At 35.1% G+C, this 26,323-nt stretch overlaps 2 protein-coding genes across 7 annotated transcripts in view; one reads left to right on the top strand and one right to left on the bottom strand.

Annotated features, from left to right (window-relative positions):
• Positions 1-10,393: 10,393 nt before the first annotated feature.
• LOC125681531 (cyclin-dependent kinase 7-like) overlaps positions 10,394-26,323 on the top strand; it is a 153,643-nt gene continuing 137,713 nt past the window's right edge. Inside the window, exon 1 of the mRNA XM_048921680.2 lies at positions 10,394-12,728. The gene's annotated coding sequence lies outside the window, so the exon portion shown is untranslated. The remainder of the gene's footprint in view (positions 12,729-26,323) is intronic.
• LOC130046424 (A-kinase anchor protein 7-like) overlaps positions 14,810-26,323 on the bottom strand; it is a 44,303-nt gene continuing 32,789 nt past the window's right edge. For 5 of the 6 annotated variants that reach the window (XM_056154609.1, XM_056154606.1, XM_056154605.1 and 2 more), the window contains 5 exons: positions 18,819-18,909; positions 16,818-16,954; positions 16,010-16,167; positions 15,360-15,473; positions 14,810-15,137 (listed from right to left, as the gene is read on the bottom strand). In XM_056154609.1, coding sequence (XP_056010584.1) covers positions 14,989-15,137; positions 15,360-15,473; positions 16,010-16,167; positions 16,818-16,954; positions 18,819-18,909 — 649 coding nt within the window. In that variant the 3' untranslated portion in view covers positions 14,810-14,988. The remainder of the gene's footprint in view (positions 15,138-15,359; positions 15,474-16,009; positions 16,168-16,817; positions 16,955-18,818; positions 18,910-26,323) is intronic. The other variant, XM_056154610.1, reaches the window with a different exon arrangement.

Below are 26,323 nucleotides of genomic sequence, written 5' to 3'. Positions count from 1 at the left end.
TGATATTACATGTGTAAAAATGTATACAGTAATTATACCCCCGAACGAAGTTCAGGGGGAGTATATAGGAATCACTCTGTCTGTCTGTGCAGATTCGTGTCCGGGCCATAACTTCTTTGACTTAGGCATACCATATTTGGCACACAGGTGGATCACCATGAGACGATGTGTCATGTACCTTCATGACCTCCATATAACCTTGACCTCAAGGTCAAAATTAAAGGTTTTTACAATGGATTCGTGTCAGGGCCATGACTTCTTTGACATAGGCATACCATATTTGACACATGAGTGTATCACCATGAGACGATGTGTCGGGTACTTTCATGACCTCTATATGACCTTGGACTTTGACATCAAGGTCAAAATTGATTATAGGGTTTTGACATAGTCATACTATAAGAGACATGGGTGTATCACCATGAGACTATGTGTCATGTACATTTATGACCTTTGATCTCAAGGTCAAAATTTTAGGTTTATGCCATGGATTTGTGTTCGGACTGTATCTTCCATTTTCTTCTACAAAGGCATACCATATTTGTACACTCAGGAAAGAGGTAATTTATACCTATTAACAATACCCTTTGGGAGATTGGGGTAAGCGGAGGGTATTCTTAGTGAGCATTGCTCACAGTACCTCTTGTTTTAGGATGCATGTCAAATGTAGCTGAGTGCTTATTGTTATTGAAATCGCTCTGCATGAGATATTGGTAATTACACCCAAACCACGTATTCCACGCGGTTTTTCTAATTACTTACCTTCGACCAGTCAAACCCCATCCAAGGTTTATTTATTCTCACACTTGATCACCATCATCCTATCAGGTAAAATATGAAATTAGTAACTGTTGTAGAAATTTGTAATTGATAGGTGTTACATGTATACCCTGCGACAAATAAATCAACAAATGTGAGTAATGGCACGTTTTTTGTACCGTGTTTCATTGTAGTGCTTAACTTTATATTATTTGACTATCTTTAAGTACCAGGAATAAGCATACAAAAACACACACGTACATGTTGTTTAGTCAAGCTTTTGACGACGAAATCTGTGAAGAATATCAACATCTTCACAATTTATTGAAATACTTAACTTTAGATGATACAAGTGTAAATAAAAATTTGCTTCTTTGTTGAATTTGTCACTTTTATATAAGGTGGGATGACTCACCTGCAGATTTTTGTACAAATTCTACATACTGTAAACGTACTTATTAGACGCGGTACTTATCACCGCTAAGTTCGCAATCACATAAAGTCCGCGTAATTTCATACCAGCAGACTTAAAGTATGCAAGCCATTATCATGTAATCAATATACTGATCAAGATCTAGGACTCACGGCGGGTGTGACCGGTCGACAGGGAATGCTTACTCCTCCTAGGGACATAATCCCACATCTGGTGTGTCCAGGAGTCCGTGTTTGCCCTACCTTTAATTTCTACCCTTAATTTGGTATTCTTTATAGGAGTTATTAGATTGATCGCTGTTCGTTATCTTCACCTTTTCATATATCTGCCCATTGAATGGAAGTGAAAATGATTTATTTTAAACTTAAAGAATTGCTACCAGGAAATATACTGTAAACGTATTATATTTGGCGTGTACGATATTTGGCGGAAATCGTTTTTTCAACAGGTTAGCGTAAATTTGATTTAGTGCATTCCTGAATTACTTTAAACATCGAGATTTACGGATGGCATTTAGCGATGTACTTGATTTAGCGGAAGCTGCGTTCCGCCAAAGGCGCTAAATAGAATACACAGCCATATGTAATACATTTACAGTATTCTTTTAATTGGTTTTCAAGTTTCGGATCTATTTGGGGTGCTCATATCGTAAGAAACTGAAACAGATAACAGTATTATACGTGTACATTATATATAGGATCTCCCATGGCTCTTGGAAATTGACGATGGTGGAAATGATGTCCGGGAGATTACAAATTTCCGATAAATATGGGCGTACTTCTTGGTATATGCATTTTTTCTCGTTTTTGGCGTTAGTCCTTCAAAGGATGTACAAGTAGTTTTTCTAACAGATGAGGGCGATTTCAGCACAGGGCATGGAGTTGATGGTAACATGTAGGAGCTTATATTTTTTAGTTTTGTAGATATTCCACATTCTCATCCTATTCATGGAAATATTTGACATTTCGCATCGTATTTTATTCTAAACTGACAAATATGTGATATTATAAGGATCATGATCAAATTCATGTTTATCAGCCCAAATGTCAAACTTTAAAGCATGAGGCAAGTCAAACTCAAGATGAATACGGACGACCTGTTTTGCTTCCAGGTGATTTCATTGTAGTAGACAATTGTCCCATTCATAAAACTAACGCAGAAAGAATACCCCGTCTCTATTTCGGACAGCAAAACGTGGAATATAGAATTTTACCGTCGTACTCTCCGGATTTTAATCCAGTAGAAAACTGCTTTTTGAAACTAAAAAAAGTATATTGTCACAGGAACTTAAAACTTGCAATAACGCGTGCATTGAAAGAAATTTCAGAAAGCGATGTTAGAGGGTTTTAATTTAACACCGGATATCTCAACGTAACTTGACAATTCTGTATGCGCAGTGTTATATACATATTTGCATGGAAATGGCTATACATATAAATACATTTACGTATAAACTAGTCTTCTTTTCATTGTGTTTATTTATACTCTTTTTGAACACCTTCCTTATCAGCAAGACTCACGTGCTACCGGTAGTTTGTTTTGGTGGGCGTGTCTTAAGAGGAACTGTTAGTATCAATCGGGAAAATGGGTGTGTCATTACCAGCGCTCCAAGCGTTTCATACGATAGAAAAAATTTACCACTTCAATGCGTTTGATTGTAGTACTGCACACAGTCTAAACTTATAAGTAAATTCAAAGTTAAATTTCTATCCGCCACATATTTCCCAATCTCAATACATGGTTTGCCCCGCTCTGCGATTAAGACTTGAAAGGTTAAAACCACTGAACTTAATTTGTCGTGTTCTTTTCGTCTGACAAAAAAGTTCTCATGTTAATTTGCTTGCTAGGGAGATTTTTAACATGCAAAGAACTGTTTCATGTTTAAAATCCCTTAAGACCAAAATGAGTAGGGGTGGGCGAAACGATACGCTTACCTACACATTAAAGGGGACTTGAGACCCCCACCCCTGCATTACTGGAATTACGCCAGTGAGATACATGTCTACATATTTCCGCGTTGACTGGAATGTTTATAAAATTTCAAGTGGTCTTGGGTGATATAAGTAATGGTTATCTTCTAGCATTCGGTCCTTCTGTCACCAGTGCGCGGAGCGCACGAATGAGAGAAGGACCGCCCATTTCTTTGATAATGTGAAGATAACCGACTTGTCACATATTTCAAAAGCTTCTCATTTTACATTTATTGAACCATACATTCAATACAGTGGTAGATTGCCATATACATGTACCATCGTCGGACGATGCATGTGTATATTTAAATTTAATACGCTTTACCCGTAAAACAGCAAAACTAACTTAACGAAAATTGATTATCCCTGTCAGTATCAATCACATATTGGTGGCTTCATAAATAATTTTTCAGGAATTTAATTCTATATATGTATTTGTACAAATGTTTTTAAAAAACATGTATAACACAAATATTAAAGTAGGAAAAGGATTAAAGACTTGCATTAGCAAACTCTTTAGAGAGAGGGGGGGGGGATAGATTTAACATTACTGACTGGGGGAAAAAACCCGGTCACAGGTATGTGCATATCTGTTACATAACAATTCCTGTCTGCTTCAACGCCCATCATCAATCGGCGCACGCTTTACCCGTAAAACAGCAAAACTAACTTAACGAAAACTGATTATCCCTGTCAGTATCTATCATGATATATTGGTGGCTGTGTAACACAAATATTAAAGCGGGAAAAGGATTAATGACTTGCATTAGCAAACTCTTTATAAAATGAGAGAGAGAGAACTATTTAACATTATTGACTGCAAAAATGGTCACAGGTAATGTGTATACATGTATTTGTTACATAACACTTCTCGTCTGTTTCAACGCCCCAGACATCGATCGGCGCACGCTTTACCCGTGAAACAGCAAAAGTAACTTCACGAAAACTTAATTATCTCTGTCTTGTTTCTATTGTTAGTACCGCCCATGCGATAACAAGGTGGGAGGAGCTCGTTTTATCACATATGCGATAAAAAACCCTATTGATTGTAACCAGATACAATACCTGAACAACAAAAGAAAATCACCGTAAATATTTGACAAGGGGTGTGTCCGAATGTTGTTTACCTATAGTTTTGTGAAAATGGGCGTCATTGCGTAACATCAAACGTCCAATACAAAGCTCGTAACATTCCGTACAAACGAAAAATTTTACCACTTCAATGCGTTTGATTGTAAGTACGGGTTTCTGAAATTTGCGTTTTTTCCGCTTCGGAGTCAAGCCCTCGTGATCCACAGTGACGACTCCTCGAGTGTGACGTTGTGTGCGGTGTTATTTCCGATTCCAATTTTACTCGTTGTTTATGTTTGATATGGAAGGTATCAACACATGACAAAGTTCAGTCAAATATATTTTTTATTATCATAGAGAGTTTATGATATGAGTTATCCCTATAAAGTGGTGTGGATACTGAGCCGGCTACAATGCGTACAGTGTATCTACATAGATGCACATGTCTAGATACGCCGTGCCTGTCATATTAACTCATTGGGTTTGTGCATATATAATTTTTAATAATATATTTTTAGATATTGTATCAAGCAATATGTCAGACACATCAAATGATTATCCATCTAGAATTTAAAAATCCTCTCATGATTCATAATATGCATGTTAATTAAGTTAGAAATTTTATTATGGCTTTGGCCTAGTTTTAAAGTCATCGCTAACCGAATGCAATCTATGTTTATAAGATATTGTTAACATATAACAGATACGGAGAAAATGAATGCGCGATGGCTTAATCGGTAGCGAGGAGGTTCCTTTGCATCAATCAGAATATGTGATAATTATTCACCTTCCATGGGTTAATATACTGGATCAGGTGTTCTACTGCATGGTCCTATTTAAAAATATATAATACCTACACCAGTCATTGGTTTCGATGTTCATCGTTAAATCATGGAGCAGGTGTTCAAGTATTAGACCACACTTTTCATACATATGGAGGCCTGCATTTACACTCTATCCATCCCGCCCACCTATTTAGTGGCATGTGCACAAAACATCTCCGAATCATGCTCGGATCTACCTCCTAATCGAATTACATATATTACATCTGTGTGCAAGTAATGAGGACAGAATCACAATAATATCATCATGAAATCATCTGTACAAAACTAGAATGATTGTTTGATATCCTTCTATTTTCGATTTACAAAATTACAGGTGATTAATGTAATAATTCTCTTCATTCATACTCGATACTCATTCTCATTATTTTACTACACCACAGGTATCTGATATCTATCTATCTATCTAGCTATATATATATATATATATATATATATATATATATAGTTCCCTTTTCAATTTAGTTTTCATTTCTATGTAAATATTCTATCGTCCTGAGGAAGGGACAGTTCCGAAAATGACATTTCACCGCTGTTCGTGTCGTTGGTCATATGTAGTACTTTTTATATCCTTATAAATTTGACCTTGTATCTACTATTAGATCCGACACTTTGGATCTTGAGTGTTGTTGGATTTTAGTGCTTTATATACAGGTATATATATATATATATATATATATATATATATATATATATAAAAGCACTGATAAGGCCACGACACTGTTGATTACGTAAAACTCAAATTTTCGACGTAACCCGCGTCTTTATAAAGAGACATATATATACCGGTATATATGAAATTAATATATACACGTGTAATTGATTACAATTCAGATACCTGTGACTATACGGATAGGTTAGGATTTTAATTATTGATTATGTCTTACACCTTTCACTATTTTGACAACAAACTGCTGGACGATGTAAACTTTTGACTGACGATATTTTTTAAAAACAATATTTTATTATGTAGAAAACATAATTGGATTGGTCAACAGGCATTGCCTATACAAGTTATACATTGCTATATACGCTTTCCATGATAACTAACGGTATTAAATATACATTGTACATGTTAATGCACAGTCATTAGGGGATTGATTTTGGTACTATTTAGACTGTCACTACTTCGTTCATCATTAGAAACTGGCTGAAAAAGAATTGTTCATTCATTTATTAGACGGGGAAACAAAGATTATTTTCATGATGTCTCTGACTAAATCGGCATGTAGCAAGAGGTAGAAAGGGGGAGGGGTGCCAAAATATACGATCCTCTCCCATGTGGACTCCAAGACAAGGACCATGATTTATGATTCAAACTGTTACATTTGCGCCAATACTAATGCATTGAAAGATTTTTTATATGAGAAACAATTATCATAACCCCCCCCCCCCCCAAATAATTCGTGTAGAGAGATACACGTGTAATATGCTGAAACATTGATTATCATCTGCAAAATTATTTTTTAGTTAGATTTTCATTGTGGCAGTGTCAAATCTTGCGTAGAACTTATCACATTGTTTGTAAATCTTATCACTTCTTATAAGGTTCACTCTCGGTTCCATTGCCATGTCTTCAATTTAGAAACTTTTGAAGATAGTTTTTAAAAATATTTTTTGCACATTAAGTCTGAATGGATTTCATGCTCTTTTTACTTCATCCAATGTAACATTGTTTAGTGCGTGTGCCTTCGCTGAACATACATCTAGTGCACTCGAAAAAAATGAACATATTGTACAGATACACACCAGTATAGCTTCAGGTACCCACACGCCATGTACATGAATTTAGATTGAATCTTTATGTAAACACAAACCCAATTCTGATCGGTATAGAACTGCGAGCGAAAGTATTGGTTCGCCGCCTACATTCTGGTCAATTTTTAAGTTATCATTTTTAAATGATTTTTATGATAATATAAATATATATATGAATTTTCATTGATTTATTTGACAAAACAAAGAGAGATAACTATAATTTGGATTAAAACCACGTATTTCACTTTAGGAATCAATGGAAAACAAAAAATATTTTTAATCCCGCCCCAGTAAAAAACAAATTCCTTTATACAGGTATTATAAATTGTCATCTAGCAAATTTATACCAAAACTTTTGTTGTTTCATGGGGGAGGGGACATATGTTTACAGACCAAAACACGGTGATAATGTTCACACGCATTTTTTAAGGTTATCAAATAGATTTCCAAGTTTAACCATTTTTTACTCAATAATACTTTAGTAATTTGACAAATTGAATGGTTATTTAATTATTTCATTAAGCATTTAAAATATATTACGTTTTAATGCCTGATTTCAAGGAACAGATTTATCTACCCCCTAATCAAAGGAATTGTAATTGAGAGCAATTAATTAATTGACACTAGTATTAAAGTTAATAATCAAATACTAATGAATTATATTTTGCATTTTAAAAAATCTCATTAGCAAAATTGCAAAGCTTTTCAGAATATACGAGTTGAAATGTAGGCGGGAATCCAGAGTTAACGTGCGTATAGTTCATTGAATGAATATGGGTTGCTCTTGAATTATTAAATACAATTCCACAAATCCTCCTTCTATGCACTGTTACCCGGAGGGTGTGGTTTATGCACGCAGTGGGGTAACAGAACTTTTTTAAAAAGATTTTTTTTTATCCTGTGGGGATCCGGGTTAGAATAGGTCCTCAGTACCCCTTGCTTGTCGCAAGAGGCGACTAAATGGGGCGGTCCTTCGGATGAGACCGCAAAAAACGAGGCCCCGTGTCACAGGAGGTTTGGCTAGATAAAGATCCCTCCCTGCTCAAAGGCCGTAAGCGCCGAGCATAGGTCTAAATTTTGCAGACCTTCACCGGCAGTGGTGACGTCTCCAAATGAGTGAAATTTTCTCGAGAGGGACGTTAAACAATATTTAATCAATCAATCAAATCAAATCGTAGCATCCGCCGCATTAAATCATTTACAATTGATTAAAACTTTCGGAGGGAGTCAATTAAAGTTTTCAAATAAAAATCATAGTGTATATTTTTAAAAATAAAACTCGAAACATATGGCGAAATAAGACGGATTATTTTAATGATGAGTTCTTCATGACAGAGCCCTCTTGTTCAATACGTCGCATAAAGTAACGTCGATCAAAATAGCACAACGTTATCGTAATCTATATATATATATATATATATATATATGCATATTTACATATGTATTATACATGTATTATACATAAGTAAAGTTTATTACGATCACAGAATACTAATTTTATGGTAACATACACCATATGAAAGGAAAAAATAGGTCCAACAGTTTTCCTGGCTTTTTTTCATTACGGATACAGATATTGCCCTGATATTCAGTCAAAGACTTCCTCTCAGAGGAATACAAGTTCAGTTTGTATTTCAGCTGGATTGCTCCATCCTTGACCTACAGTAGGACTAAAAGTAGGTCAATCAGTTTTCCTGGCTTTTTTTCATTACGGATAAAGATATTGTCTTTCTTGGAGGAATACAAGTTCAGTTTGCATTTCAGCTGGATTGGCGCGCTATGACCTACAGTACTTAGGGGTAGAGGTAGGTCAAACAGTTTTCCAGATTTTTGGTATGGTCACAGGTATTGCTCTGAAAATTTAGTCACATCCTCCCTTTCAGAGAAATACATAATCAGTTTTCATTTTAAACATTTCAACTTCATTGGTGCACCATGACCTACTTTAGGGCTAAAAGTAGATCAAACGGTTTCCTGGAATTTTTATCATCATAGATAGATATTGCACCGACATTTTGTCACAACCTCACTCTCAGAGAAATACATAATCCTGTCAGATGGATTTGTGCACCATGACCCACTTTAAAGGTTTTCTATTCAGAATGTGTGTTGTATCAATTTCACTGTCCGACAGGCGTATATTGTACCGTTTGCGGTACTCTTGTTAGATTTTTATTAAAATTATTGGCATTTCCACTAAGGGTATATTGTTCCAGAGAGCAGCTGAAGTTTCGTCAAAACGCCTTTTCCTTTTATTGGTAAGATAACAAGGTCTTACCAGTGTTGGTGTCACAGGTCTTCAGAAATTCCGCTAAATATCTGGGTTCAATGCTGATTTATTGAGTGGATGTAAAATGAATTGTATAAAAGGAGATGGAAAATTACACTCAGCAAATGACTTCTTTTTCAACATCAATATTATGAGTGTAAGAATATTTCAAAAGTGTTGTTGAATTAGGTCTAGCTTACATGATTTGAAAGGTGAAGATAACGAATAGTGATCAATCTCTATAAGGAATACAAAATAGAGATGGGCAAACACACACTCCTGGATATACCAGGGGTGGGATCAGGTGCCTAGGAGGAGTAAGCATCCCCTGTCGACCGGTCACACCCACTATGAGCCCAATATCTTAATCAGGTAAACGGCGTAATCTGTAGTCAAAGTCAATGTGCCAAGAACGGCCTAACAATCGGTATGGAATATGCCAGACAGCATTTGACCCAAAGACATGTTGTATTGGTAGATTAGATAGTTATAACGACCATAAAATTTGCGAAATGCGTACTTTAAACGAGACTGTAGATACCCCTGTAACATCAACTTGTTGTCAGTAGCCTGCCTAAATTTAAAACCCGACCATACGCATAACAAGCTTGCGTATCGAATCAGTTGAGAGATATAAACACCATATACAAGGGATAATTGAATATGGGAAGTTTACGATGGAGAAGCTGAAATCATCTCGTTTGTCATCAAGCTGAGTTTTTTGCCGTTAATATATATTTTCAAATTTGCAGTAAAGATTGTGTATGCATGTGCTACAAAATAGGAGACAAATTGGATTGACTGCAAAATGTGATTATAAGTTTTCATATAATTTTTTTTTCAAAATTTAAAATATTCAATTTGGCATTTCCACTAAGGGATACGATAGTAAGGGTAAATAACGTTTTTAAATATCAAGAAATATCTAAGTACGAAGCAGATGTGGAGGACTCTGATGTCTTTTATTTTGGGTTCACAGGGATATATTGAATTGACATATGAAAGCAAATCATTATTATTAAAGCTGTATGACCCGATGTTCATGTATTATTTTTGTACATAATTACTTTAAAGCAAATTAATTACTTTATAAAGTTATCATCTTTCCCTTAATTACATGCTTGAAAACATCTGCATGTAAAAGAAAACAGTGCGAATATTATTTAGAAAGTAAATATGGTGGCTACATATAAATCATCCCATAATAGACGTCTATAAATAGACCCACGCGCGTCAGGGGAATCCCAACATGATGTATTAACTCATACGCAACTGTCTAGTTTTAAGGCTGATAGAGCGTAAAACAACGAATTACTAAGAGGTATTTGATATTTTTATTTCTATTAAACTTATGGTACGGTACTGTTATAACAAAATATACAGCTTTACACAGATAAGACCACCGATGATCTGAAAGTTTGAACTGGTCACTTGACTGTCACTTAAAATGGCAGAGTGACGCGGTTATTTGTATACATTGATTTAAAATCAAATTATTTGGGTTAAAACAGGTGAAATAATTTATGATAGGTCGTACAGTCTCATAACTACATACGTGCGATGATTTAATAGCGTTTTTACGAGATGGAAAAAAATATTGTAATTCGGACCATACAGTTTTAATGGATAAAACATCGTAGATATATCTAAATCTCGAGTTGAAGGCCACGGCAAGACATCGTTTTCTTCTCATGTATAGAAGCTTATAGACTGTCAGGATAACACTAATTCTTACTTTTTGCTGTGTCACGATCTGAAGATCAACAGGGAGAAAATCAATTTTGATTCGTTGGACTGTTTTTGATATATTGTGTTTTATTTTTCCTAACAATTTCTCTTTTTTTGCAAGGAAGTCTCCAAATTTTATCTTGGCATTTAAAAATTAAAACATGGAATGGCTAAGACTGAAGGTTCAAACATGGATGACCGTGATTAAATTTTCACGTGCCTAAAATAACAACCGTGGAATAACCTTGATTGTAACATGAAATGTTCAAGGCTGAATATTATGATTGGATGCGGCTCGTCGAAATTTTTTCACTCATAATGAGATGTCACCAGCTGTAGGTGAAGTACCACAAATTTAGACCTATACTTAGCGTTCAGGGCCGTCGAAGTGAAGGTTCTTTATCTTGCCAACGCCTGTCAGGACACGGAACCTCAGTTTTTAACGTCATATCCAAAAAACCTGCTATCCCCACTTCTTAATACCGAGCGTTTGGTGAAGGAGCAATCGCTAGCTGCATTTTTTAGGTTTGACGCGGCCATGGCACGAGCGGGGCTTGATTGTTTGCTGTTTTCCGTCACACTCAACAATTTTTCAGTTATCTAGTGGCGCCCAGTTTGTATTGGTAGAAGAGACAACCCAGATACAACGCACCTGGGAAAAGACCAGCAGCCTTCCGAAAGTAAACTGGGAAACTTTTGCACTTACCGGCGCGAGCGGGATTCGAACCCGCGCCGACCAGAGGTGAAAGGCCGTGTGGTTTTGAGCGCGATTATCTAACCACTCGGTCCCCAGGCTTGAAGTTACCTCCCAGTTACAAAGAGAACACTATGAACAATAAAATACATCTTTACAGACGATGGCATGGGAGGGGAGGATTGTCACTTTTCATACAGAGCCATGTGTTGTGGAGTTGTAATATATCCCTTGTAGAGTATCTTCTTTCCACCTAGTTTGGAATCTCTCATTGATATGGTGTGGTATAGAAAAGTATATGCATTATTTTCTCTTTAGATATGTAACCCGAGTGAGTAATCAATTGTCGTTTTCACTGTATGTATATGTGTGTGTTCGTTTCGTTTCTGTGTGCTTGTTGAGGTTTTAATTCTATGTACGTCTTCTTCCTTCATCACCCTCTTCTTCCAGAATGAAGTCGATTCGTATTTTAATAAGTGTTTGATACTCCAGTGCGTGGTGAGCGGACAGCTAAAATTCCTTTTAAGACTTATTTACAGTTTTGAGATAAAACAGAGTAAGTAGTTTTGCGAAGAAAAGCGGAGTTGTCGATGGTGTGCACCACGTTCCGGAAGCTCTTGAGAGATACAAGTGCCCTTACCGCTGACGACATGGAGTTCCGCGTTCTGATGGTGGCTGGTAGGAATGTATGTTTATATACAACGATCCTGATGCTGCCTTGTCTGATGTTAACGGAGCAGCCACGTGTCATGTTGGTGGTGTAATGAACAAGGTGATGCACAGGAACCTCTACTAAGTGGTGTGTGATCTTGTAGAGCATTTATGACTCTTTTCTGTCTCTTTTGTATTCAATTGGCTCCCATCCCAGCTGATTTAGCAAGCTGGTTACACATCCGGGGTCTCTGGAGGACTAGTTTTCAGTGGTAAATCTAGCTGCATGCAGCACATTTTCCAGCTGTTGGATACATTGTTGATAGTAAGGGTCCCAGGTGTTTAAGGCATATTCAAGGATAGGTCTAACAAGAGTGGTATATGTCTTGACATCATGTGGGTAGCTCTTCAGGTTGCGTCACAGAAATCCAACAGATCTGGCGGCTGTGGCGGATGTCCGACTAATGTGGTCTTGCCATGACAGCTCTTGGTTGATGTGGATACCCGGATATTTGCAGCCGGGAACACCCTCTAAAGTATGACCGGAGAGATGGTAATTTGTTGACTGGCTTCCTGTTTCTAGTGGATTTTACACGCCCGTCTTTAAACGGGACATCTTATGGTACAGCGATGCCTGTACATCCGTCTGTTTGGAGTTTTCTGTTTCTATTTTCATTTCTAAGTCACATAAGCTGAAACTTACTATGTATTTTCTTTGTGGGTCACTCTAGAGCATGTTGCAATTTTAATCCATTTTGACCTCCCTTGCAGAAATGTTGCCCCTTTCATTGAAAATTAATATGGAGGGCACACAGTTTGTCCGACTACCTTCTCCCACAATTTGAAAGTGGGGACCATCGTATTTTACATACAGTTTGTATGGGTGTCGAAGATGTGCATGAAAATTACACGTTGTTGAACGTAGTCAGTTTTGAGGAAATATCATAAAGTAAGTACATGGTTTGTCCTTTTAACTCCTGTCAGTTTTAAAGCAAGGGTTTCTGTAAACAACTTGAAGACGTGCGTATTGCAAGGAATTTGATTCTAAACATATGAATGTCTTGTGGTTTGAGAAAGTATAAGGACCCCAGAAATTCATAATAAATGGAGAGTATTACACTCATAATATTGAGCTGATTTAAAACTTTCAAAAGTACATTTTATTGTTACATCAAAAAATTCTAATTCTGCGAGATTCAAACCTATGATCCACGTATTTATAGGTTAACACATATATCGAATAGGGTACCCTGAGTAGATATGAAATCCTAAAGACAAGGATTGCTGATCTCCTTTATTCATACATGTATGTTACAAAACAATGTATGTTATAGCTTGATGGTGGCTAATACTACTTTAAATTCTACAACTTCTGGCACTTTTGCCATATTTGCTAATTAATGTCACAAAAACAAACATCTTAAAAAAACACCCTATATAACCTTTTCATATTGTGTTTCGTTTACGGTACTCTTATTCTGGGTGGAATAACATCTGCCAATCCTTTCCCCATTTTTCTAATGCAGTTAGATTTTCCTGAAATAGATCAGTATCGCAATTGAAGTGATGGTATGGTATTGGTATATAAGGCAACTTGACTGGGGATCTAATAGCTTCTGCAGGGAAGTTGACGAACACGAGAAACAGCAAGATTCCCATGACATTGACTTGAGGAACTGCGAAGTCTACATCTGCGTACATCGATATTGCTGGTTTCAGAGCCTCCTTCATTCACTTCCTCTAATAACAGCTATCTACCCGTTGTATATTTTTAATATTGTTTCTGTCTCGAGTCATCTCATCCAAATCCCTAATCACGAAAGTGCGTAAACAGTACGAAACGGAATAAGGGCTATCCGAATTAATCTCGAGTTCCAAAAGATGCGAGGGCTATGTAAACCCCAGAGGATATTGGTGCTCTATCTATATATTTAAAAACAGCCTAAACTATCAAGGTTTTATAAATTCCAATACAATGCGACATAAAAATAAAAATCTTGCGTTTTTACATTATTATTTTTGCAACAATCATAATCTTGTCTGTTCACGTGTACACATTATTTTTATTTCACCACCAAATTATAATAATCATTCTCACTTAACAATTAAAATCTTGTCAGTCCCCTCCCTATGGAAAGCCGTAGGGTACCCCCACATTATTATTATTAGTGTTCCTTATATAAAATGTCGAAATAATTATCTCTCGCAAAAAAATCTTTGGTAACATTTTTATCATAACAGGGGAAAATGTTGTAAAAAAGCAAGATTTTTATTTTTGGGTGAAATTATTATTTTTGGTATACTTATATAGGAAATAATAATTTGGGGGTACCCTACGGCTTTCCATAGATCGGAGAGAAATATTTATTCGTGGTTTCAAATTTCCTCCATCCTTTACATATAGGTTACTGAGTATAGTGCAATATCCTTGACCTAGGTGCCTATGGCTTTACTAACCCAGGGCACGCACTGTCGGTGATGCCCTTTCAAGAAGGGAACAGGCGTTTTAGCTTTGTAAGTTTGGTATGATTTCTGGGAAAATGTTTAGCGGTGTTTGGTAAATATATTGTGATATTGTTTATATCATCAATTTGTTTATGTTAAAGCACATCTTATATTCATAAATTGTGAAAATACTTAAAACTACATTTATTTCAGGTGTCATGTTTGTACTTTCTGCATATAATACATCTTATCAGCTCTCATTTCTGTCCTTGTAGATCTTTATCGATACGAGTTACCACTATTAAACATACATGTACTTATATATAAATTCACATTTGAGTTTTTATGATCTTGCATGTCCTCAAGAATCAAAATTTGATTTCATGTTCGATATGATAGTATCCGGATTCTGATCTCGGTTCCACCATTGAACAAAGTTGGATACCTCCAGCTGTCTGTTTTCCAAAATATGTGTATTTCTTTTCTTCATAATGCGAAGGCTCAATTCTTTTGATTCCTAAAAAACATCATTTATTCTCTAAAGACAATAAACTATTCATCCTGTCGGATCAATTTTTTTTTTGCAGATATAAGATAATGGGATTTTTTTTTTTTTTTTTTTTTTTTTTTTTTTTTACAGATATGATAAGATAATGGGATATATTTTCAAACATTTCGGTTGAGCATCACCGAAGAGACATTATTTGTGTGTATGTATATATATATATATCACATATACCTAATCTTCGAAGTCTAGGCATATCTCGAGACATCTTGCAGATGGTTATATGTGGGTTGAATTTATCATCTGTGGTAAACAATCCATCATCTTCGAGTGATTTTTTAACATCTCCTGTGTGTAATAATTTTAATGCTTTATTTAGAGATGGTAACCTGATTGATATACATGTACTATTCTTCTCCAGGGTCTTATAAAATACAAATATATATTCAAGAAATAAATTTCATTTTTGCAGTGTTGCAGTTCATACCTTCAAGCATTTTTAAATATAAAGTTTATTATCTTTACATTCTCTTCATTGCTGTCGGAAAGTTGGAATAAAAGTAATTTATAAGTATTCATACGCAAATTGTTTACAACTGTAGCACGTTCATGAGGAAATAGCTATCATTAAAATTTGTAGAGATATCAAAAGCAAAAACACTGGAAACGTAAATATATAAAGATACAATCAAAGATAAACATATAACGATAAGCCCAATAAATTAATTATATACAATGTGCAACGAAGTGATATCTAAGACAATGCTATTTTGCACAGGATATTCAACAACAAAGTTAGTCAAGGGAGTTTACTTATGAATGCATGCAGGTAGTCTACTGAATTTTGAATTACATAACATCTTAAAAGTACAATATGTACTCACTGGCGAGGGTGTTAAGGTCTTTCAGTCCTTGGTCATCTGCAAATGATGCGAAAACAACTTTGTGATTGAAATTTCCCAATGTGGAAACGGTGAAAGAAGGTGGTGCAAAATCCGAAACTTTCAGCTTGTCGTGAAATCTGTTTAGAGACTCTGCTGCCCTGTGAAGTAAAAATAGCAACGGAAACTAGACCTGTCCTAGTGAGACTAATGCCCCCGCATGGCTAATCTAAACTGGTCATATTCAAAATATATTATATATCAATGGGAGAGCCATACAAACTTTTGCAATCCCTGCATTAAGTACTTATGGTTCAGACTATGCCATTTTAATTTCTGCGAACTTGACAAGTTGTTAATGATCTTGACAGGGGATCAAGGCACGTGATTATGACCATGATTCAGGGTCAGTTTAACCGTTTCACCATCTGTAAGCGACATTCGTGCTACGATTGTACTTTGAATATTATCCATTGCAAAGTTATTGCCTGGGCAAATATTTCAAGATTTCAAACATTTGACCATACGGTTTTGGTTCAAGGTGGGGACACTGTGAATTACGACCCGGAAAAAAAGATTCCATTTTTGTTTTCCAGTCCTAGGCCAAATGATGAAGGACCAGGATCATCATAACACAGCACCTGGTCATAAGCAACCTATGTGAAAAGTATGAGAATCTAGATCTGAAATACAAAGTTATGACTCAATATCAAAATTTCAAAGTATTTCACCAAATGACCCTGAACCATGACGCAACATCTTACCATAAGCAATCTCTACGCCAAATAAGAAGGAATTAGACGAATCTTACTGCAAGACACTTGCTCTATCCCCCAGGTAATAAACACCAAGTGTGAGGTGGAGGGTGGGTATATCTATCATCGCGTGAGACAGGTTCCTTTCTTTATCTAAAATGATGTCCTGAATCTCTTTTACTTTTTGTATTATCTGAAAAAATACACAACAGCATATCGTCTAAAGAGTGCTGCATTGTAAATCGTGTATCATGTCAATCAGAAACCAAGTGTTCAACGTAGCCCATGTCAATCGGAAACATCAGCGGGTATCTTGAATTTAATTTGACTTAAAATTTTTAATTTACTATGGCTCTAGAAGATATCAAAATTAAAATAAGACTAGAAGATGATCACTTTGAAATTTCTATCGTTTCAACCCGCAAAAAATCCCACGATCCTTAGATCTGACTCCCATGTCTTGCGGAAACTGGTTAAAACATGTCAATTTATATCAAAATTAGATAAAACAGGCATAACTTCCATCTAATCAGAATCAGTGACATGCTTCACATTTAAACACATGTAATATCCCAGTCAATGGGAAAAGTGAATATGAGTTGCCATACCTATACTGTTCCTAAACGTCACAAAAACCCTTAAAAGGATACATTTTTGGATCCAGTAAATGTTCTACCAAACCCCTATCTTTGCTCCTCAATAAAAATAGAAACAAGAGGCCCATGGGTCACATCGCTCACCTAAGTCACCTTGGCCCTTATCTGAAGACTTTCCACATCTATATATTTGCATGTAAAACCTTAGTCCCTATTGTAGCCCCAACCTACCCCTGGAGGCTATGATTTTTACAAACTTGAATCTGCACTATGTCAGGAAGCTTTCATGTAAATGTCAATTCTTTGAGAAGATTTTTAAAGATTTTCTCTATATATTTCTATTTAAAACTTTGATCCCCTATTGTGGCCCCAACCTACCCCTGGGGTCATGATTTGAACAAACTTAAATCTGCACTATGTCAGGAAGCTTTCTTGTAAATGTCAGCTTTTCTGGTCCATTGGTTCCTGAGAAGAAGATTTTTAAAGGTTTTCTCTATTTATTCCCATGTAAAACTTTGATCCCCTATTGTGACCCCAACCTACTCCGGGGGAGGGGGCGGCATGATTTGAACAAACTTAAATTTGCACTTTGTCAGGAAGCTTTCAGGTAAATCTCAGCTCTTCTGGCCCATTGGTTGTGGAGAAGATTTTAAAAGATTTTCCCTATATATTTCTATGAAATTTTTTATCCCCTATTGTGACCCCATACTAACATCATCTTAGTTTGTCAGTAGCCTACTTTGCTTAAAACTGATCATACGCAGAACAAGCTCTTGCGTATCTAGTCAGTTGATAGACATGATCACCATATGCAGGTGATAATTAAATATGAGAAGTTGACGTTGGAGAAGCTGAAATCATCCCGTTTGTCATAAAGTTGAATCGTTACTTTGCCGTTAATATTTATGTTCAATGCTTCGAATCTGGATATTTTATTGAACACGGGTGTTAACCAAAACACCAGGGGCGTCGGCAAAGGGGCGGCGATCGCCGCCCCAATAATTATGCAAAAACAAACAAACAAATAAAAACAAAATACAAAATTAGAAGATTCGGAACGCCGATATCTGCTCATTGGAGCGGCGAGTATAATGGCGAGCTGTGGTCAATGGGGCGACAAGTGTGAAAGCTATTACATGTTTGTCTGTATACCTGTACCTGGCGGGTGTAAACAATAAATGGGGTTTCATTGCTGTAAGTGCGGGTTTGCTACAAATTGTTCATCGTCTATGAAGTTTGAAGTTTCATCTTTGAATTACAAGTATTGTAAATTATAACGACAGTGTAGGCTGGACAAAAGACAGAATGGTCAATTATCAAATCAATGTTCTGTATGATAAAAGTATCACAATATCTATCATGATGAATCGCTTAACATTTCATGCACTATTTTACAGTATTTTTAATGGAAGTGAAAGATACAATCTTAACACATGCATGATGACTCCGAGTAACACCCACCTCTTCCTCGGTAATTTGTATGGCCAAAAAGTAGTTTGGGGACTGTCTCCTGCCATCATTCCGTCCTGGATTTCTTGCTTTCCTTTCTTTCCTAAACGACATTGTATACGTGTATCAATGAAACGTGAAGATAACAAACAGTGATCAATCTCATAATCCCATAAGCAATACAAAACAGATAGTTGGGCAAACACAGACCCCAGGACACACCAGAGGTGGGATCAGACAAACACAGACCCCAGGACACACCAGAGGTGGGATCAGACAAACACAGACCCCAGGACACACCAGAGGTGGGATCAGACAAACACAGACCCCAGGACACAACAGAGGTGGGATCAGACAAACACAGACCCCAGGAGACACCAGAGGTGGGATCAGACAAACACAGACCCCAGGACATACCAGAGGTGAGATCAGACAAACACAGACCCCAGGACACACCAGAGGTGGGATCAGACAAACACAGACCCCAGGACACACCAGAGGTGGGATCAGACAAACACACCCCAGGACACACCAGAGGTGGGATCAGACAAACACAGACCCCAGGACACACCAGAGGTGGGATCAAGGTGCCTAGGAGGAGTAAGCATCCCCTGTTGACCGGTCACACCAATTTAATTATTACTCAAATATAAAGCACGTGTTGCCGTACATAGTGAAAGTTGTACAAGGTTGTCATAAGGATTATTGACTGTTCACTGATAATCATTTTATATCAGTATCTACATGTATTTATTGAAGATACCCAAACACGTGTACGTGTTTATCATTCCTAACATCTATTGGTTGTTAGCATTGACACCTAGTCAGGTGACATTAATATTCATAGCACGGGCTGTTAGGGCCCGTGTAAGGTATTTCATACACACCGTGTACAATGCCACATGCGGGGACCGTGATCGGTGTAGCGCGGTGATGTGAATTCGAAGCGAAGAAAGTAGGTCAATAAGTATTCAAAGACTGATTGTGTTTAATCAAAAACAGTGCGACATTTAACTCTGGACATGACAAAAGTCCGGAGTTTCGCCAACCCTTTTATTAAGGATACAAATAAACCCTTTACAAAAAAAGATGGGATTTTATGTCCACAAGACATGCACCAACATTTACACTTGTAACTATTGTAGTTTTTAAGATATTTCACCTGAAATCAAAAAATCCCATGGGATTTTGGAGGGATTTTTAATCCCACTTGGGGGATTTTCACTCCTACCAAAAATCCCATGGGAGAAAAAATAATTTCTCCCATAGGATTTTAACTCCCATATTTAAATTCAAAATGGGATACAATGTCCCATAGGAGGAAATGTCCCATAATGAACATGAAATGGCAGTGAATATCCTATTTGAGCATGAATGGGAATAAATATCCCAAATAAAACACAGGATGGAGACTTTTATCCCATGAATATAGTAATAAAGCAGAAAATTGTATCTTAAAGAGTGTTGTTTGTCATGATTCTTAAGAATGTACTTGCAAGCTAAGGAATGACATTAACTTTATATCTAGTAATTACATTCCTAAATTATGTAGACCTATACATGTGTTAATGGATAAATGTCTAAACAACATGAGAAATTAAATTTTATTAGAGCTCTGCATTACTAAACTCTTTCCCATGCAATTTCAATTGTATACATATAACCCTATCACAAAAATATTAGAATAAAATTGAACGGTATTAAATTGTGCAGTTAGAACACTAACTTATTTACATGCAGCTGTTCACATTCTCTATTTACAACCCTTTACAGGTCGTCAGGTGTGAATATTCACAGGAACCGGTATTTTTGTCTGTAATAATAATAGTAGGCCCTATGGTACCATCCCCAATGAAAAAAATAACCCAAAAGGAATGGCACCATTTCTTACTCAAAACTTCGCTTCAAAATGATTCGAAAATTCTGCTTTTATCGTCCCCACCCCAATTGTCATTCTGATTCAGTAATCCCAGTGCTTTTATTAGGGGTGTGTGGTATATACCCCTACTCTTATCATTATGTACAGGCTAAATTACCGGTTCCTCTGATATGTTGTGGAATTTTGGAATAGCCTAGCTTACAGTTACAATTTGTTTACAATATATTAAAATTAGTGTTAATTAAGTGCTTACGGTGAAATCTGCTACTGCTAGATGATGCTAAGTTGTTTCGTGAACCGAATCAGACATCTCCAACAAGATTCTCGAAGATTTAACAACACAAGAATCATTTTACAAAATGCATGCTTCGGTCCATCATTCTCCCTCTGACAATCACATTCATTCTGAAGTCAAAGTACTTTCTCCTATACCTGAAGCGTCAAAAAGACTTTGACAGGTAAATACGAATAAACGGTTAACAGACATCTCGACCCTAAGAAAGTTCAGTCCTGGATGTTCTAGTCCAAAAAGAAGTATGATCCAATCTTATGCATTCATTTATTACATTTCCGGTTGAGCAACACCCAAATCCTCTAGAGACATTGTTTACAGTTATATGACATTACCTAAATGTGTGACACAATATTAATCCACCCCTGCTCATAGGGGCATAAGCACCGAGCATAGACCTAAATGTTGCAGCCCTTCACTGGCAATGGTGACGTCTCCATACAAGTGAAAAATTCTCAAACAGGACGTTTACGTTTTTTTTGCTTGTTTTTTTTTTAATTTTGTTTTCATTTTTTTAAATGTTAAACATGAAAAGTATAACTGAATCTGTGTTCACAGCCAAAATTTTAACCTTTTGGATGCAGGAATAAAAGCAATATTTTAGCCTTCATTCTGTGTTATGTAAACAAAGACTGGAGTCTTTTTATGTTTACATTTAAGGTGGCTCACTACACCGGGAAATAGTTTCTCAAATCAGTACAAATAGATTTAATATTTTAAAAAAGATCTGATGATATACAATAAGTGTGTATGCCAAAAACAGCAAAAAATGCAAATTTGGATAAAAACATGATTTTCAAAAATATTATTTCAACACATGAACAAAAGACTGGTGGATTTGAGCTCAAGATCTGTAGTTCACCAGCCCAATGCTCTCTCTCTCTCTCTCTCTCTCTCTCTCTCTCTCTCTCTCTCTCTCTCTCTTGCCCAATGCTTTATTAATTAACCACTTAGCTATGGTGTTATAGACGAATAAATCGATCAATACAAATACTTTCCCAAAACATTTAAATCACCATCTTGTAACATAGTGTCATAAAGCTTTAGTGTAGTGAGTACCTTAACAAACCAGTGAAATGTTTAATTTTGTAATTGAATTTTCAAAGCATCTTTACTTTTGCACATGCAATTTTACAAAGATTATTCAATAAAGGGTAAAAAAACAACACTTAAAATACTTGTTTTTGATCCACTGTAGATTTTAGGAAAATATTAGATTCCTGGGTCAGAGAAATCTAGACATCATTAAATGATAATGAAGTATTGTATAAAAAAAAAAAAAAAAAAAAAAAAATTCAAGACTCTGCAATATGTTTGCAACTAGGAGAAATGGTCACAAGCTATTTTACACCCGCATCCCTCTTGGATCGAACCACTATAACTTTTAGGATAACAATAAATCCTCTCCCAACAATGTGCACATCTGCAAATGGCAATGAAGCATTGTACAAAGTTTCAAGTTTATCAGATAATCCATACAGGAGGAGAAGCATTTTAATGCACAATTTAAGACTTTGTGACAGACAGACTTACAGATATGGACAGAAAATACAAAAACCATATAATTATATGAAATGATTTTGCATGTAAAAAGTACATGAAGTGCACAATTATGATTTAAATGTAATTATCATTTTTATTAGGAATTTAGATGTCTCCTCTTTTTGCAAACAATTACACATCTATATATGAAGATGACATATATAGTGAGCATATAAAACACTCCTACCAAAAATGTAAACAAATATGTGCAATGCAAGTTTGAAAAATATGTATGTCTTAAAAAGTGATTGACTAGATATCAGGAAGCAAGCAAGCTCACTCCATGTTACTGTGCTACAACTAACTGAAATTCACTACATTATCCAAAATCCACCCAAAAAGAACCAAAACCTACCAACACTAAATACCAATATATATCCATGTGAGGTCAAGGTTTCAGGAGTGAAACAATGTGTTTTTTAAACTTTAAAATCATTATGTTTTACTTTTGTAGGATATTCATAATGTTGAAATTGATTTAAAGCAATCAATTTTCAATTGGAGATACAAGGTACATGTATGCACATAAATGTACCACCCTGAATCTCATACCATACCTTATTATAGCTGGCAAAATTATGAAATGAAATTTAATGTCACCACAGAATTTATAATTTCCGTTTCTTTCTCTCAATTCACATGGAGACCTCCTTTTTTAGAGTCTTATTTTCTTTTACTTGAATGTTCTAAATTGAAATCTAAGGAATAATAATCTTGGAAGAAAAATCTACATGAAAATATTTTCTACTTTGAGAAACAAAATGACAAACATAACTGTTTTAAATGTAAGTAAGAAATAGAAAAATAATTCAATTTAATGCACTTACATATGTAATTGAAAGAAAATTCCTTTGAGTACATGATTTTAGAATGAAAATAAGATTGATTAATATTCAATAAAGTATTTCAATTTCTTCAAAACTTCGATCTTCAGATGATTTTCCATCCATTGACACCCCAAATGTATGATCACACACATTTAGCGGGAACATATGTTCCTCAAATCTCCTTCACATAACACTTGACTACTTTTGAAATGCAATTTAAGTCTTTTTAGAAATTAACAAAGATGAGTGTACAGATTCATACCCTAGCTGTTGATGATTGCTAAAACTGATCACTACTCAAAACTCTGAAACAAATCTTTATGGATTTTTTTGTATTTCACACACACACGCACACATACACGTACATGCATACACACATCAAAAATATCAACAAGACACTGACCTTAACTAAATACCTGAGTTATTTAGTTAAAAGTATTACTAACCTCAATATGAATGAAATCTATATAATACAGTAACTTTTCTTGCTCTAGGCATGCATTTATATGCTAAATTCTAATATTCAGTAGAAGTATAATACATGTATAAGGTGTAATTCATTCCCCCAAAAGCGTCTATACTGATGAAACATTTTACAATTATAAACTTGATATACACTTTTAACACTATTTGGATCTGACCTTGAATCAGAACCCTGGAGTTGCAAGTGTCACAATTTTTGTACATCTTTCTGTTTTTCTTGACAATGCATCCATCATTTATAATATTCTAGTGTCAACAAAATTAAAGAAGGATTCTTTTAAATCATAAAGACATGTAATTACTATGACCATTTTTGGTTCCATCTATTTTAAAGCTAGTATCAAAACCTTTAGATTCTAACATGTATATATAAACTGTGTTTTTAATTATCAAATACCAAAAAAAAAAACACCCAAAAAACCAACCAACTTTTAGCCATTAGTGTTTTATTTTGATAATTTAATTTACAGATACATGTATAAGTTGTCATAATGTCATTTAATTCTATTTTATTGATGCATTCCTCTTCTTGCCCTTGTAAAGCACAATCTCATTAAAATAAGATCTTTGATCCGCTCCGTTATTGTTATAAATAAGATCTTTGATCCTCTCCATAACAATAACGGAGCGGATCAAAGATCTTATTGAAACGACATAACAATAACGGAGCGGATCAAAGATCTTATTTTAATCAGATTGTGTAAAGCACCTTAGAGTAATAAACTGTTTTATATAAGGCTGCATGTATATAAATTTTATTATTATTATCACTGATAGAGGTCATGAAATTTACAATTACCTGTTCCTTCTTTACCTAAAAGTATCAATAGTATTAAGGAAGATGTTATCTAAATTTAAATGTTTTACACATAAACACTATATATCAAGTTTGGTTCCTCCTGGAGTCAGAATTTCTACCCTAGGAATCATGATATTTTCAAGCTTGATGTTTTGTTTACTGTCACAACAGAATCTGACCACTAGCAATAGGTCACATGAGAGAATCAATTGACCTAAAAATCTATTAATTAACATGATTGAAATGTTTTAATCTTTATATCCATGATAAGATATTCTTTATATATTTTATATTGAATTCAATTGGTACTTTGACCTCTTTATTTTCAAAATAATTGGAATTATGTCTATATACACACATGTGAGAGTTGGTCTCCATGTGTCCAATGAAGAAATTATGAATAATGGAATGACAAATTAATGATTGTCTAATGCTTACAGGGATGGATCCAGGAATTTTTGAGAGAGGTGAATTTTACCATTAATTTTGGTTATCAAGGGAGGGGGGTCCACCCTCAAAATGTGTTATTTTTACTTTATTTTAGCAAAATTTCCTGAACCAGCACCCCCTCTGGATCCACCACTAGGTTATCATTTACTCCTTCATTCTTGATTACAAACCTAAGGACAATAAATTGTAATTTCACATTTTTTTTTAATTTGACAATATTTCATTATCACACAACAGCAAAATTATGAAAGCATATACATGTACGTACAATAATAGCAAATTGATTGTTCTGACATATCATTTGATATACATATATATTCATAAGAAAATTTGAACTATCATGCATATTATAGATTATCAGTCATCAAGTTTTTTGTTGTGTTTTGTTTTTTTTTCAAAGTAATTTCACATTTTGAATCTTGCTTATTAATTGATATGTTGATATGGAATCAAATGACATGCATGCACGCAGAAGCTATGTGAAAAATGTCAGATCTTGTGTAGCAATTTGTAAACCCAATGATTACAAAGCCTATTAGTATTCTATATCAGTAAAAGAAAATCCTATTTTAATTCATATTTTGCAATAGATATGATAAAAGGAATAAGCATTTAATAATAATTATCAAAATCTATAGTATAAAATTGAAAAACAATCTCATAAAAATATAACATATATTTTACACATGCATTTTTGTAAACTTTACAAAAGGAACAGATTTCCCCCCTGAATTTATATAAAAATCAGTATTATGTCCTGTGACATTTTGTTATTATGCTTTAATAAACTTCTAATATTGACTTTGTCCTTGCATGGTCATTTTGTCCATTTTTTTTTTTATATCTGTACCCAGGTTTTGTCTGGTGAATTTTACCCCAACTAATCCCTTTGTGTATAATACACATGGGATGTTCTTTACAGCTCAGCAAGCCCCTGACTTTGTTTCTCATTGTTCCTTATCTACAATTACTGGGTGAATGACTTTGTGAGGTTGTAATTTGCCATCTAATACTTTTATAAGCATTTCATATCATGATCAACATATCATGCTATTTCAGTCAATATTATAAATAATTCATTTGATACATAATATGTAATATTGTAGGCTTATATGGTGATATTTGGAAAATAATGGCAAAGCAATTCTCAGCATGAACATTGAAAATTATGTTGCAATATACATCACCCAATACAAAGACAAAGGATACATTTTAATTTTTACGTTTAAATTCATATGAAATATT

This window comes from Ostrea edulis, chromosome 2 (genome assembly GCF_947568905.1).
Source record: "Ostrea edulis chromosome 2, xbOstEdul1.1, whole genome shotgun sequence".
NCBI classification, from domain to species: Eukaryota; Metazoa; Mollusca; class Bivalvia; order Ostreida; family Ostreidae; genus Ostrea; species Ostrea edulis.
This window is presented reverse-complemented; position numbering and strand designations above follow the sequence as displayed.